Raw genomic sequence first — 16,470 nt, 5'->3', positions numbered from 1 at the left:
GACATCCGATGAAAAACAGTGTCAGGAATTATTATTCCTCACCTCTTCTCATCTTCTGCCCTCTCTTGTCTTTCCTTTCTCTCTGATATTCTCTGTTTTTCTTTCTCATTCCCTCTCCATCTCCACACTTGTGGCACGCACTTATCCCATGCTGTGATGCCAAACATCAATAAACTGATAAGCATTGATTAGTTCACCAGTAGTTAGACATGCCAGGGGGGTCGTTGTTGTGGTAACAGCTTGGTTCGCCTATCAGCAGTCAACTTGCACTCACATACACACACGGCATCCTTCAAAGTGTTGCATCCATTCTTGTTTTTTTTTTTTTTTTGTTATCTCAACACAAATCTCCAGTCAGTTATACAGAAACTTTGAAGAGTTGTTTTGATTACTTTGTCAGCTGAAATCCTTCGCAGCCTCATTTGTTGTCATGCTTTATTGGATTGTGTTGAGTCCTTGGGCTGTGATTCATCCCGTGGATAGAAAAAGAATCTGCAGTGCCGACATTACCCTTCTTGTGTTGGTTGTTCATGCTGAACAGAGTGCATCTACATCATTAATCAAAACACTGCGCAATCCGCTTTACTTGCTGCACAGTTTCCCATTCATTGCTTTTAATTGAGCTCTTTGTGCGATAGTGATGAAATTTCAAGCTGACTCACACTTCGACGACCAATCCCATGCTCCCACACAAACAGGCTCCCCCTGTACAGCTGTATAATAGAGTGACCTTGAGCGCTGTGGTGATGAATCTCAGCGAGAATAGCTGTTGCCACAACGACTCATCAATAGTGTTCATTTCAGCTAATTAATGACTGCAGTAATAGCAGGAAGGTAGTTGTTCGTGACTGTGGGTGTTGTGGCAGTGCTGCCACCAGCAGCCAGACAAAGTAACAAAATGTCCTCTGATGGTTTTCTTACAACGATGACCAAGGAATACTGCCAAGGTTAAGCATCGCAAGCTGTTCCATTTCTGATAAAACCGTGTGCTCTGTGGGAAATCTGATCAGCCTATTTGTGTGGAATCAGTAATATTTCTCAGCTCTTACTACCTGTTGTGCTAAAATGCTGAGGGCGTTCATGACTCACCAAGCTCTCACCATCACCCCGGAGGCAACTGCGTCACTGACAACCCCTGCCTTTTTTTTCTAGAATTCACCACCTATTTCACCATGTTACAGTTCCTCCTGACTACACAGGGTCTAAATATTTTGTCTCTCTCTTTTCCTCCCATCTGTCCCTTTCCACTTGTTTGTTTGAACTGTCAACCTCTCTGAGAGGAGAGGAGATGGAAAAAGCATGGGAGGGGAGGAAAGAAAAATGGTGACGCGAGGAATGGAAAGAGGATGCAAGAGGAGATGAAAAAAGGCAAAAGACGGGAGGAAATTAAAAGGTGTGGAGAGAAGAGAGTGGGAAAAGAAAGAGATGAGTGAAAGAAAGGTAATGAAAAAAGGAACTAATGATTGGAAGGGAAGCAAAGGAAAAGGGGGGAGGACAGGTGAAGAGACTGAAAAATGCTAAGAAGTGGAGGAATTAAAGGAGGTGGGTACAGGTAGAGAAAAGAAATGAAAAAGAAGAGATGAAAGGAAGGGGAAGAAAAAGTGAGGAGAGGAGAAGAGAGGAGAGGAGAGGGGGAATAGGCAGGAAAGGGAAGGAAGGGAAATTGGGAAGGATAGGCACGTAAAGGAAAAAGGGAAATGGAAAATGAGGAGAGATGAAAAAAGGCTAATTAGGAAAGGTGATAAGTGGAAAGGAAAAGTGGGAAAGGAAATGAAAAAGGAGAGAAGTTAATAGTAAAGAAAAGGGAAGGGGAGAAAGAATAGAAAGAAGGGAAAAGAAAAAATGGGTAGTTAAAGAAAAGGAAGGGGTGAGGAAATTAAGAGGGGAGAGGGGAAAATGGAGGTAAATGGGGAAAGGGAAGGGAAGGAAATGGGAAGTAAAGAGGTGAGTAAAACAAAGATAAGGGGAGAGGAAAGGACTGAAAGGAGGGGGATTGAAAGGGAAGGGAAGGAAAAGGGGCAGGATAGGTGAGGAGACTAGATTAAAAAAGGCTTGTGAGGAGTGGAAGTTAAGAAGGTGGGGAGAGGAATGGAAAGGTAGCGACAGTGAGGAAAGGAAAGATGAGAGGATAAGAGAGAGATAGCAGGAAAGAAAATGGGGAGGATGGGCAAGTAAATGAAAAAGAGAATGGGGAAAAGAGGACATGATATGAAAAAAGACTAGGAGGAGAGGAAGTTAAAAAGGTGATGAGAGGAAAGGAAAGGTAGGGAAAGGAACAAATTTGGAAAGATAAAGAAAGGCAAGGGGTAAGGAATTTCAGAGAGGAAAGGAAGAATGTAAGAAAATGAGGAAAGGAAAGACCCAAGGCAATAAATGGGAAGGAAACGAAAATGGGAAGCATAGGATAGGAAAGAAAAAGAAGAGGAGAGGAGATGAAAACGGCTAAGGAGGAGAGGAGAAATGGAGATTGGCCTCACTACACCTGGGAGGGATCATAACTCCAGCAGACAAACCCAGATCTGTCATGACCCACTTTACTCCCCTCCTTCCCTTTCCTTCTCTCTTCCTCCTCCAGCCCTGCCTACAACCTCTCTCTCCCTCCCTCTGTCTCCACGTGCGTCTCTCCCTCACTTGTCCTAAGTCCAGTCAAGGCAGAACATGTTTGTGGTGGTGTTTTCATGTCTCTGTGTGTCCTGCTTATAGCCAGAGCAGTGGCCTATTTGAGGAGGAGAAAGAGGAGGGGGAGGGGGAGGAGCAGGAGGATGCCACGCTGCTCCTCAGCGGCTGCCTCATTTTCTGATCTGCAGATAGCTCCTGTCTTGTTTGTCAGGGATTATCTCTGACACATGAATTAAGCAAATGAAGGGAAACGGCTGCACTAGCTCACTGGACTGTTGTGGTTTAACATATTCCTCTGATTTGCATCTCATTACTGCGGAGGCTTAGCAAGTAGGTTACAGTACAGAACTGACATGGCAATACATCACAGTGTTCACATCAAACAACAAATGCTCCATTTGTCCCCTTTGTGGTGACAGACATGCCGTACGCTTTTCAGACATGCTTAATGGTGCAGTTAATTGGTACGTTTTCGTCCTTGCAGATGATCCGGAAGGGTCCTTTGTGCCACCTGAATTTGACAACACGGGCAGCACGTTCGAGGTGAGAGATGCCAAATCTTCTTATAGATTTTATTCTGGTCACAGTTGCACACACCCCTGGGAGATTCTCAGTACACACTGCACAGTCACAGTCACCTTGATGATATTTGCTGAGGGAGGAGAGAGTCTTTCCTCACAGAGAATCCCCCACATAAGCCAGCAATCATTCAGCTACAAGCTCACCTCTGTCACCTCTATCTGACCATGTGAAATAGGGAGGAGGCAATTCTCTAACATGCAGGATTTGTAATTGTACAAGAGTATTGCATCTGCCACTAATCAATACCATGGCATTTTAGGGTCACTGCAGGTCAAAAACAAATATACGGAGCCAGGGGAAGGAGGTAATATCCAGAGAAAAAAGTGGTCAGTTTACAAAAATAAAGTTTTTTAGGTGACGCAAAGAGTGACAATGTCCATGTGGGGAGGAAGTGGTGGCAGATGAGTGGGTCAAGCACAGGACTTTCACACAGAAGACTGGGGTTTGTGTCCTATGCAAATCAGTGTTGACTTCTTGTTTTTCTTATTATCTATTGGTTTTTAGGACGTATAAAGCTGCTGAATGCACAGTGTACATAAACCTCAGCAGAATAGCCAAATAGGCCTGTTCATGTTAACGTCATATTTCAACGTTGGTACTGTAGGACATCCGGAAATGATCAGCTGATGGCCATGTAATATCCTGGATGTCGGCTCAACTTTCTTTTGGAACTATTTTTGGACCAAATGGGCATCTTGATGTACGTTTAAACTTGCATTCAGCAGCTTTATACATCCTAAACTGACAATAATAAATCTACCAAGTCTAAAAATGATGAGCCCATGTCGACTCACATGGGACACAAATCCTGGTCTCTTAGTTGAAAGTCCTTTGCTTGACCCATCCATTGACCACGACTTCCTCCCCATGTGGACTTTGTTGCTATCTATAGCAATATGTTGTCAGCTATATGTTGTCATCTGACTTCCTGGCAGTTAAAGCTACTCTTACCTTTCTTGCATTTCACACAGCACTTAGAAAAAATTTGAACAATCACAACTCCTGCCTCCCCCCAAAGGCCTACTCCCCCTCCTCCATTATGTCCTCATTACGTCTATGATAGACGTAAGTGTTGGCAAGGTAACGTTAGATACACGGAAGAGGAGGGCCAGAGTAATGTTACAACCAAGACAGTCAAACGCAACCCCGGAGTTTTAAAACTCAACCGGAGTTAGTGATGACTGATGAGTTTTAGAATGAGGTTACAGTGCTAACGTTAGACAGTAGCGTTAACGATACTAGTAAGTGGAAACGCACAAGGAAGATAACGTTAATGTTTCAGAGGCTATGCTACAGTAGGCTAACGTTAGCCATTAGCAACTGGATGCTGTGCTGTTATAACGTTAGCCTATAAGTTATATTAGAAGCAAACTAAACATAACGTTACCTGTCCTGCACAGTCAAACGCAACCCTGGAGTTTTGAAACTTATCTGGGGTCAATGATGACTGAGATGTTACTGTAGCATTAGTGGAGGCCTCCACGTGGGGAAGACAGACAGGATGCTCTGCCAATCATTCCATTCGATCGGAATGCAATGATTGGTCGGAGTTTTCTTAGAACCATATGAGAGTCGTATAATTATGAGTTTTTATCTCTGGTGGAATTCACTTACATTTTAGTGTGCCATCAGTTTATTAATAACATTTTAACCTAAACAAAGAAAAGTGTAAAATTTCCAGAAAGGTAAGAGTTGCTTTAATTTGTGAGTTTTTTTTGTTTGTTTGTTTGTTTTTACATAGATGTATAATAATTTCTACCTGGATCCCAAGATGGCGCCGATTCATTCCAGTGGAGTTGCTCACCTGTTCAGCTTGTAGACTTAATATCGCGATGATGTCACGGATTTTAAAATAGATTTTGCCGACTCAGGGAAAGTTTTACAAATATAAAACCTCAATGGAACTAAAAACTAAGACGAAATCTTTGTTTTATTTTCGTTGTCGAGACGAGACGTGACAAAGATGTTCGTGGTGGACTATGGGACTTTGAAAGCCGAGAATAGCCATGCTTGTAATTATCTTCAAATGCCGCGTGAGCAACAGGCAGGTAAAGTCCAGTAAATAGTCTGCGCCAGGATGTTTGGCCAGCCAGCAAAAACACTCACACCGGAGCAACGTCCGCCGTTAGTGTGAGTTGTGAGCCGTAATTCAGCAGCAGATAAACAGCAGTGTGTGTCTGACTGTGCATGGTGGAACTGCTGAGTGGATTTGCGGAGTACGCTGGTTACTAGCGTTAGCTATTAGCAGTTAGCTCCGGTTGTTAGCCGCTGAGTCGCAGCGAAACGAGCAGCCAGCGGCCGCCCGGACTTCACGTCTGTTGATCCCCCCGCAGGACAGGAAGGTTTATGGGTTGATGCTGTTTGACAGGCAGGTAGGAGGCTCAGTTATCTGTGAGTGTAACTTAGCTGTGCTGTGAGTAAACAGTCTGAACTCAGATCAATTTTCTCTGACAGAGATGAAAGTCTAGTTTTAATCACCAGCTCCATAAGAAGTTTAAACCTCCAGACTGTCATGTTGCAGATTGAGGAAGAATTCAGGCTTTAATTAGGATATTTTTTTTGCTTCTAAACAGTGAGATTGATCAGAGTTTCCTAGTTGTCTTAGATTAGTTATTTGTGGTGTCAAAGTTTGTCAGAGCATAAATAGAGGAATGTTGAGGTTTTTCAAATGATGATCAGTAAGTGTGTGCTCATAAACCACCTGTCAAACACTGCTGGAGAAATGACATATTAAGTGTGTGGAGTTTATTTGTAGAAAAAAAATGTCTAAATAATTTTTTTTTTGTTAATACAACCTGTCACCTTGATTCCAATTTGTGATACCTGCATTAGTCTAACTGGATTAGTTGAAAGATTTAAAAAACATAATGACTAAAAATGAATTAGAATGTCTTTAATTTTCATCGACTAAAACTAGACTAAAGCTCTGAAGGATAAAAGTGACTTAAATGTGACTAAAACTAATAAGCATTTTTGTCTTAAGGCTATGACTAAAACTAAATCTAAAATAGCTGTCAAAATGAATCCCGCAATGATCCATAATAAAAAGTTCTAACAGACCTTTGAGCTATTTTGTCAACAGTTTTACAGATGTCTCTTTTATAATAGTAGTCTATGGGGAAAATGCCTTTCAGGCCACAGGGCATTATTTTTTTCCCTCTGCAGCACCTCAAGTTGACACTGGGAAAAACTGGCGGCAAGGTTGAGCAGCTTTCTTTGGGCCCTGTTTCTTTATATTTTTTCTTAAATTTACCACTTTAATTTTGGAAATTCTTTTTTTTCTCACATTTTTACCCCCCTTCCCCTGCTCCGCAAATTTATTTTCAGTTTTTTACCTACAGTAGCCCCATCACCATTGTAGATCAGGTCTTATCTCTTCTCTTGCTCTCTTAAAATAATGCTAGTCTGGTTTGTGTAGTTTTTTCATGGGTCCGTTTCAAACAATAATGCTGGAGCCACTATGGTTGTGCACATACACAGTTTTCCTGTGGAAATATGCATTATAAGCAATATTTCAGGTTCACTGAAGGCTCACTTTCTGTGGTTGAGATAATCAAGCTAACAGTGTCTTTTGTTTAAAACCTGTAAGATCACCTGACGTCCCATGTTTCATGCCCATCAGTACAACATTGTCTGACCAAACCCATGTCAGGCCATAATGCCCACAGCTACAATAATAAGACCTCAACTGGAATTAACTGTAATTATCCTTTAGTGGTCACCCATTGAATCTTATTACAAATCTGGTTGTAACGTTATTATACCTGCAGCCTCTTGTATGAATGTGTCTGTGTATATGTATCATCTTTCCTGCAGCAGGTCTCTCACTGGGTCCTTTTTGTTGGCTAAGTGCATTACTCTAAATGACTACTGCAGGTTTATGCATGTTTAAATACATTATGTATGCTCTTTCAATATTAGTAGGTGAATGTCTAACCTTTACACTCATCCTTAGATACATACATCCGTGTCTGCTGCGCTATGAGTCTCTATGCAGCCTTTGATTCAACTGGATTCCAAAGGTTTTGGCATCCTGTGTGGAAAAAATGCAGCATAAAAATGTGAAGCTCACACATTCCCATTGACTGCTGTCACTGTTCTCACCATCACATGAATAAATTCACAGTAGGCTTATGTAACTAAAAACTGTGCATGCTAGTTTAGCTGTCTGTCAAAGTACGCAAGATGTCTGACAAAAACACACCTCTTCTTCTTCTTCTTCTAAAGTGTTTTTCTCAAGTGTGTTTTTCCAGAGGGAGATATAACGCATTGCCAAAGTAATCGTGTAAGCAAAACAGGAGTTAAGACCTTCAGCTGAGTATTTCTGTGACTATTTTGGTGACCCACACTGGGATCCGCCTTGCACATGTGTTAACCACATAAGTATGGGTGCAGTCCACTTCAATTGTTGGGAGTGATCGTTACATCTGCGATGTGAACTCAGAAGCACCTGGTTCAAATCTGCTGCTGCCGTACAGCTGACGATAATACCCACTGTCAGTGTAGCAAAGCAAAACAAAAGCTGTGTCGTAAATATCTACAATACGTGACAATTACTGCCCAGAATGGTAAGAAGATCCTGTGTTTTCTTAGGCTTTTCTGTCGTCATTCACAGATTGAGATCTCTGCACTTACTGTAATTCACAGCTGCAGCTGGCTCCTGATGATGATGATGATAATAGTGTTTTCTCCTCCTGTATTGCTGGCTGCAGGGCCATGTTTACTCTCTGGGCTCCACACTTTCTGCTGCACTGAACTTTGTCATCGAGCCAGAGCTGGAGGCAGAGCTGGGAGAAGAAATCCAGAGGCTGTTGGAGCAGATGCAGGAGGAGAACCCTGAGGACAGGCCGCTCCTGCAGGTACAAACACCCTGCTGGCTCTCTCTTACGGCTAGAAAGATTTATGGAAAGGTGTGAAAAGTGTGGAATAATTAGAGATCTCTCTTGAGCAATTGTGTTGCCATGGTATCCAGCTAAAAAATAAGTGCCTGAAATAAAGTTGATTTATTTCCATTTCAATGCAAATGTAAAAATGAGTTTGCTTTACATTTAGCGATTAAGAAAACACCAACTTAACAGTAAAATGAGAAACTAAGGATTAAAAAATTAAGTAAATGATAATGTGATCAGTAAGTATTGAGGTTCATTTCAGTTCATTCTAAAATTGTTAGGAAATCCTCAATACCAAAAAAAAAAAACCTAACATAAGCCATAGACTCATTATGACTCAAGGAGATGAATGGTGATACAGCAGCACGTGTGTGTGTGTGTGTGTGTGTGTGTGTGTGTGTGTGGGTGTGTGGCCAGCCAACAAGATTATAGAATATATTCCAGTGTAGCATGCCTTGTTTATTTTTGGATGATTTTGGCTCCAGCATTAATTTAAGTCTATTTTTCCACCGTTGACAATTAGATGCAGTTCAATTATTGGCACTGCATATAGTGAGTCAGTGCTCTTGAGCAGCATCAAGTGGAAATGCTGTGTCAGTGCAAGTGTCAGTGTTCACTCTGGTATAATCACAGTCTGGGGAAAAAAAAGAAAAATACTAAATAAAATATATATATAAATATATGCACAATGTGCTGCTCAGTGCCTTTCAAAATAAAACTAAGAAAAGAACAGACAAGTCATACTTGCATTAAATTGACTTGAAAATTTGTGAATAAAAAAGAAATAATGGTTTTGGCTCATACGGTTATACATAACATACCTTGAAAGTGTGTTACAAGTTTCAAAGTACACTCATGCATGTTATGTTTTCAATACACTAGAAGATTTTGAAAAGATGTTTAAAAGACTAAAGTCTGACACAATGTCACATCTAAAGACAATGGGAGTTTTTAGTCACAGACTTTGGGAAGACTGGGCATCTTGCAGGGTCATTATTTGAAAGACTACAACTAGATTCCTTTTGAGATAATTTCCTGTCCTGCTCCTGGTGGAAAAATTTACTCCAGACTCCCTTTAAGGAATATGACATATTAACTATTCCTTATGTGCCTGCAAAAACACATAAGTCTATAAACACAAGATAAAAGTCATTGCATGTTGACATTATTCTTGTTAATTCCACATCAGTATCATCTATCAAGATAAAATGTATCTGCGAACAAACTTTACATATTGGATTTTCTGTTGCCTCACCTCGCTACCAGCTTCTGTTGGTTAGCTGTGCTATTTTAGTGGTAGGAGACTGTGGGAATGAGATTCAAACCATTTCAGAAATTAAATTTCCTCACTAAAATAAGTGCAGGTTGGTGGATCAGATAAACTGAATTAAACATGGAGTCTTGTTTATTCCACAGTTTCTCCTCATTTTCCACAGTCATAAGACGACTGAGACTTGTTTATGTTCTTGTGCCTCCCCAAAGTCAACCTCCACTAGAGAGAGCACACCCATTGGTTGTTGACAATGTTCACGTCATTTAACCTCACTATTTAGACTTACGATTGTATAAAACATGTTTGATTGTGTCGGAATGTCAAGATGAGAAAAAGAGTGACTTAATAGTCAAGATCATGGGAGTGCACCACAACTATAGAAAAACTCGCATAATTTTATTCCAACCCTGGAACTACAACAGTGAAATTGCTTATAAAGTCATTTGTTGCAGAGCCAGCATTAGATGCATTTTTTCTTTACATAGAGAAAGCAGATAATCAAATGTGTGGAGGTAGATGGGTATGCAGGTGAATAAGTGACAAAAAAATCTGTTCCCGCACACTGTTTACACTTAGGATAGATTTATTGAATAGCTATGTTTTGGTTAAGTGACCTTTGCTTGGCATTTCATGAAACAAATGACCACAAGCCTGCAGATACACTGTAGGATAGCCTATTCATATGTATTCAAGGAAACCAGCAAACAACCCGAGGTACCAAGCAGTCAGTCATCCGTAAAAAGAAACACATGGGAAGGGAAAGGTGAGGAGAAAACAGATTTTAAAGCCACTGTAACGTACCCTACAAAAATTTAAAGATATATTTCTATTGATAATGTCAGCTAATTCCAAACAAGAACAAAATTACATCAACTTCCTGAACAATAGCTATGCACAAGTTGATGGGTTTAATTCTTAAACTGCATACATGTACCAAAATAGCATAGCAAATACAGAAAAGTGAAGAAATAAACTGGAACCCACACAATATCCGTAGAAAACAGCAGTTATCATAATGACAGTCAATAGGTGAATAATCCAGCGAACATTCATACTATATGATAACATGACTGATGGAAGCATCTTTCCAAATATACATATATGCACACAGTATGCATTCTGTTGTGTTCTGCCTCTACCCACAGATGGTTTTCCTTCCTTAACAGATTTGTCCAAATGTAAAACATAAACATTTTTTCTTGAATTTTGCAAACCAGCAAGTTTGATTCTCCCACAGGACATCCTGTCTCTGGCTGAAGCCAGGCTGTCTCATATCTCCTCTACAGCTGTGTGCCGGAAACTGTCTTCGGTTGGGCGACGGGTGCTTTCTATCGAATCAGTGTCAGCCTTTCAAGGTCATGTTTTTCACCTCGATTTACACATCGCTGTTTGGTCTCTGCTGCGGTGTCCCCCTGGTACTAATTGCTCTCTTTGTTTATCCACAGATGGACAGGAAGGCTCCTGGGAGGCAAGATGGCAGCATCCCAAACCCAGATGTCTGCTTAAAAGACTGAGCTCGGAAGACAATACCAAAGACCTGTGTGTTGACAGTTCTGTTAAAGCTAATGGTCTGTCCAGGCAGCAGGTATGTGACAGTCTGAAGCTATAAATGTTTGTTTATAGCATTTTAAAAAGGTGATGTCAGCTTGTACGAGATGTTGCTGCAGTTATACTTGAAGAGCGCAGAAGCCTCTTAATATTTGATGTCATCATATTGGATGCCGGCACTATAATACGATTTAATGAGCTACAGGGATCATGAAAAGAGACTGTGCACCTGTTTGTGATATTTTACTTTCCCCGAACAATTATAAATATAACAATGTGATGCATTTCCCATCTAAAGCCATTCAGCCACCAGGGCTAGGGGTGATGTTGGGTTTCAGGATTCTTAATTTCATACCCGATTCTCTATTGAATGAATTTGAATGGGGTGCACTATTTTTAGGCTCTTACTCCACTGATTTACAATATGAAGCATAAGTGGCTGGTTGAGCTAACTGGTCATGATGACAGTCACTTTCTCACCAAAAAGAAAGAAAAGAAACGTGTGAGCATGCAGCTTTTTAAATGTCTTTACTCAACCAGAGTTGGCTGTAGTGTGTGCTGGTAGGCTGGTCTTGTTTGTTAGTACTGGAATTCAGTGCTCCACTCCACTAATGTATCTAGTCTCCGTGTAATGGGGTAGCCTGGAAATCCAGACCCAAATCTAGAAAGATTTAGGGTCTGGCTATGAGTAATGAAAATGGCCCAACTCGAGTGGCGGCACCAAGCATGCATTTGTAAATATCACTGCACGCAATTGGATAACACTACGACCAATCGGCACAATACACAGAGTGACGTATACGCTTAGCTACCAGCGGAGCTAACTGGTAGATTAGACTCTTGCCATATCCAGTCGGCAAAGCAGCAAAAACGTCCTCCTTGCAAAGGAAAGACTCGAGCGCCGTCTTCTGTTCCTCTTTCAGAGAAAAAGCCAAGTCTAACTCGTTCACTGTAGCGGCCAAAGCTGTTTCAAACAACTGGTGTTCATCCGTAGCCATCTTGCAATGTTTACTGACTGAGTCCGGACTTCGTCGTCGCAGCGCTGTCATCATCTGTTTAGCTCGCCTCTGGCCCGCCTATATCAGATACACCGATGTGATTGGTGCAGCTCGGTTTCATGGGCATAGGTAATGAGGATCATTACCGATTGCCAGAGTGACTCGCTGAGCAAATTCAAATTGTGGTCTCACAAGAACTCTGGATTTCCAGGGTAGTAATGGGGTACAAAGTATGCATAAAATATAGTATGTGATATATATGTAAAGCTAATTACCTACGCCGGGCATAAGCCTTGAGGGGATCATGCTGCTGCAAAAGGTGCCTCTTTGCATTGATTTTTGACACCGAAATCAGTGACAAAACGGTGGTATTTGATGAGTTGGGACTGAGAGTCGGCTGTCTGTCCACAGCTAATCTGGCATACTACTGGAACAATCAGCCTAATATTTTGTGTGCATATATACGTATGACCGTATGCTCACCTCTCGGCATTGCTGTGATCACAATTATTTAAAAAGATCTGTTTTATTTGCTGTTTTATTCTGTCATAATAACTGCCGACTCTTCACTCCTCTTGAGCAGCCAGTAGGGACTGCAAGTCATCAACAAAATCAAAAGCAAAAACAAAAGGCATTTCTGGAAATCTTAGCTAAAAACAAGCCTTACCATCTTTTGCAGGCCACATTTTGACCTTCGTCAAGCCTCGAGAGAACTGACATCCATTGAAAAGTTTGGTTTCTCTCTGACCATAGCATCTGCAGCTTGATTTTGTACCCGATATGTTATGATTCACTATGTTAAGCAAGATTCTTGACTGCATCTTGACTGTAAGCCAGGAGGGACTTTTCCACTGGGTGCTTCAATGCTGCGTGTATGTAGAGAGGTTGCAGTCAGCTCAGGGGGTTGCTTCCTAGTTAAGTTATTACATCCAAAATGCACCCAGACTCTTCCTTCTTTGAAGATGAACTACAAGATACATAATTGTGTGTATGCGCTGCACATTGTCCAGGTGCTGCACTGTGCTCTTGCAGAGCTCTGCTGTTTCTGTTTGGTGAACATAACTTCATTAACAGCGTACCAAAAATTATTTTTGGCATTTACAAGAATCCTAGAAGGTAACAGTTGTGATGTGAATAGTTTTCCCAACCCCCAACCCCTATCCTCCACCCTAGCTGTCATTGTGTCGCACTCCAAACTCTAAACTCATGTCAGACTGATCACTGGGGCATTAATCATCGTGCCTGATACTTTTCCATTATTCTACAAATGAGTCATAAACAAGCAGCAATAGTGTGAGCTGTCTTACTTTAAACCAGGCATTTCTTCCTCATTAGTTTCTGTTATCCACCACCTTATTAAAACCCAGGGCCAGACACGATCTCCAGATACTAATGGTATATTGCTGAAAGAGAGGTTTCTGTACTGGGGTAATGAACGTTGTCCACTCATTACTTAAAACAACACCTTATGTTGATCTTTCCATTAGCTCTCAGTCACTTGTTTATGTTCCAGCCATAGACCCTGTGCATGTGCAGCATCTCAATTGTGACAAAATTGACCAAGGTTTCTTTATCTGTGTTTCAATTTTGCAGTTAAAAAATCTGTTTTACACCCATTAATGTATAACTAGAATTATTATTTTGCATTCAGAACAGCTGAAATAGAGGACTGTATACTAACAACTCAATCTGCAGGTGTGCGGGGGCTGGGATTCCTCCCTCTGGGCAGAGGATATGGAAAGTGGTGAAGGAGACGGGATGATCTTGGCAGATGAGTTGGACTGCAGGTCCCACAACAGCTCTCCAGTGCGGAGGAGAGCCCAACAGAGGCTGAACAGGGTGAGGGGGGCTCTGAACCGCTCCTGCTCTGTCCCAGACTCCAACAACCCCCCTTGTCTCACCCCTCAAACCCACGGAGATATCAGTGTACCTGTATCCGACCTCACTGAGATAGGAGCGGACGAACACTTGAGCTGCACGTCTGTGTGGAGTAACAGACTTCAGAGACTGAACCGGGGCAAGTCCTGTGAGTGTTACCCACACAGTAGCACTGAGGATTGTGTGAACTCAGTTGTGGACAGCCAAATGTCACGAGGAAATGAGGATGCTGCAGAGACATTATGCTGCGGAGGAACACAGATTCAAGGGTGCCAGGAATGTGAATCTAAGGACTGCACCCAGGATTCAGCCTCTTCCTGTGCCTCCTGTCAAGAGCTGGACATGGAACAGGAGGACCAGAGCTCATTGACCCCCAGCCTCTACATTCCTAATAACTACATGACCAAAAGCATGCTGTGCCTCAATGAAGAATCTCAGGATGAGGTTAGACAGAGCCAAATGGCTCTCAAATTTCTGACTTTGCTGGCTGTCTGTAAATAAGAATAACTGTGAGAGGGAAAGATCGAAACATAAAAAGGTTCTTGTGGGGAGGAGTGTATTTGTGTTTGGAAATGGGAACTAGAATTTTTAAATGTAGTGTCTCCAAAGTGCTAAGTAGTAGCTTGAGAAGAAGCTGAGCTGTTAGACTGACAAAATAACCTAAATCAAGGTCCATGTTTACAACTGTATCTTCATCAGCAGATGGAGTTTGCTTAGTTGACATGGAGTCATTGTGTTATCATCATGGGACCTAAGTATAAAAGTTAGTGTGATAACAGCTGGTTGATGGTGAGGCACGATAGCAAGGGGACCTTGTGTTAAAATGAAAGGATAGTTAAGATTTTTTAAAGTGGGGTGTTACGAGGTACTTATCCATAGTCAGTGTGTTGCCTATATGGCAGTCGGCACTGCCAGTTTGGAGAAGTGGCAGTAGTTCTGATCAGGAAGCTAAGCAGTGCACTGTTATGGATGGGGGCAGCAGCAAAACATATTTTAGCCACCCAAAAAAAATATAAACAGTTTAACTCTACACTATATTGAGAAGATTTTCACCGCTTTATCTTTCCATCAGACAGCCTCTTCCAGTGGGATAGCCGTTAATGGCTACAGTTCCCCATCTATGCTCTTGTCAAGGCCGCCAGACTCCATTAAAAAAAACAGTAATTTTGGCTGACTTGATATGGGGGCTGCTGGTCTACTGTTGCCTTGATCTTTTTGTTAGTTTGTGTTATTTTTGTGACTTTGGTGAACGCTTTTAAATGCCAAAATCACACGGCAACACAAGCAAACTAACTGAACGAGGCAGCGATAGACCAGCAGCTCCTCTGTTCAGCAATGTTAAATTCTCAGTGCAGTCTGGCTTTCAAGGGAGCTATATAACAGCTTCATTCCTTGTCTGATATCACTGACTAACGGCAAGGTAAAGCAATAAAAATATACTTAATAATGTACACTGAAAGTGATATTAATTTTTTAGGTTGGACATTTTTTGGGTGGCTAAAATACATTTTGTTGCTGCCCCTACACAGCAGTACATTGCTTTTCCGAGTGCAGCCTGCTTCTCTAAACCGGGGGCGTGCTGACTGACATCTACTCTATGTAATACACTGACTGTGGGTAAGTACCTCATACAACTCCACTTCAAAAGATCCGAACTAACCCTTTAATTTTTTACCACTATTTCTACTTTGTCTACTTTAATCTCCCACTATTTCCACAGTCAAGAATGAACTTGAACTTTTATTTCAAAGCAGCTCTTTTTAGCTCTATAGCTAGTTAGGAAGCCAGCAAGCTAACTTGCTCACTGGCTAAGTAGCCAAACAAGTTTTATTCAGGATACTTCATGGCTTCTTAGTGCAAAAATACATTTGCCATGATACATGACGCTGAGGACTGCTTAGCTTTTTTAATTTCCATAAAGAAACTCTGCCCATTAAAATCTTTTGCCATAAAGAAACCATGTCTATTACAAGCTTTTGCTAGAGTCTGTTACTAAAGCCTATAATGAAACTTCCATAAGACAAATCACTGCTGAAGGATGGAACATTCAAAAATAAATTTGGAGAAAGTCAAGTTAGGGATTACTTCAGTTTGAGTTAATGAGGCCTGCTCAGCTCAGTAACTTAGTCCTGTTTTAAACTGAGTTTGTTCTTTATTTTCTGTGCAGTGGATCTCTCTGAGAGAGTTACTGACTCGGTGTGGACGGAGGCTGACAGTTAATGAGCTGTGGGCTCTGTGCTACACATGCCTGTCCACACTGCAGACCTACATTGACTTTCCAGGTGATTTCTACCTTCTTTATGCTTGAAACCAGAACTTACTATTAACTGCTCCCCTGCAAGAACAATGGAGGTCCCAACATGTATTATGTAAGAATACATGGTGTATTTTATATCTTTCTGTTTTATTAGTGTTCATGTTTTTGTGTTCATTTAAGATCTTCTACAGTTAATGTTGGGCTGTCAGAGGGAAAATCAAAAACTGTGTGAATTACATTATGTTCCTTGGCCTGCGTTTTTGTTGCCTACAATTTCCCTGTACAGCTGATTTCTCTCTTTTCCATTAGCCTACCTATGCCTGGACACACTGCATGTTGGCTGTGAGGGAGAAGTACTTTTCCTGAAACCTAAAAACATTGGTAGGTTTCCTTCAGTCCTGTGCTGTAGTCTGATGTTTTCCTGCA

At 41.4% G+C, this 16,470-nt stretch overlaps 1 protein-coding gene across 4 annotated transcripts in view; it reads left to right on the top strand.

Moving 5' to 3' along the window:
- kndc1 (kinase non-catalytic C-lobe domain containing 1) overlaps window positions 1-16,470 on the top strand; it is a 61,873-nt gene that overhangs the window by 8,980 nt on the left and 36,423 nt on the right. For all 4 annotated transcript variants that reach the window (XR_013493683.1, XR_013493685.1, XR_013493684.1 and 1 more), the window contains exons 3-9: window positions 3,104-3,162; window positions 7,914-8,060; window positions 10,601-10,718; window positions 10,809-10,948; window positions 13,605-14,231; window positions 15,955-16,069; window positions 16,354-16,425. Coding sequence is in view for 1 of the 4 variants with exons in the window: in XM_033613477.2 (XP_033469368.2) it covers window positions 3,104-3,162; window positions 7,914-8,060; window positions 10,601-10,718; window positions 10,809-10,948; window positions 13,605-14,231; window positions 15,955-16,069; window positions 16,354-16,425 (1,278 nt within the window). In the remaining 3 variants the exon portion in view is untranslated. The remainder of the gene's footprint in view (window positions 1-3,103; window positions 3,163-7,913; window positions 8,061-10,600; window positions 10,719-10,808; window positions 10,949-13,604; window positions 14,232-15,954; window positions 16,070-16,353; window positions 16,426-16,470) is intronic.

This window comes from Epinephelus lanceolatus, chromosome 17 (assembly GCF_041903045.1).
Source record: "Epinephelus lanceolatus isolate andai-2023 chromosome 17, ASM4190304v1, whole genome shotgun sequence".
In the NCBI taxonomy this organism is placed as follows: domain Eukaryota; kingdom Metazoa; phylum Chordata; class Actinopteri; order Perciformes; family Serranidae; genus Epinephelus; species Epinephelus lanceolatus.
Note: the sequence above shows the minus strand (reverse complement) of the source record. Positions and strands in the feature narration are given on the sequence as shown.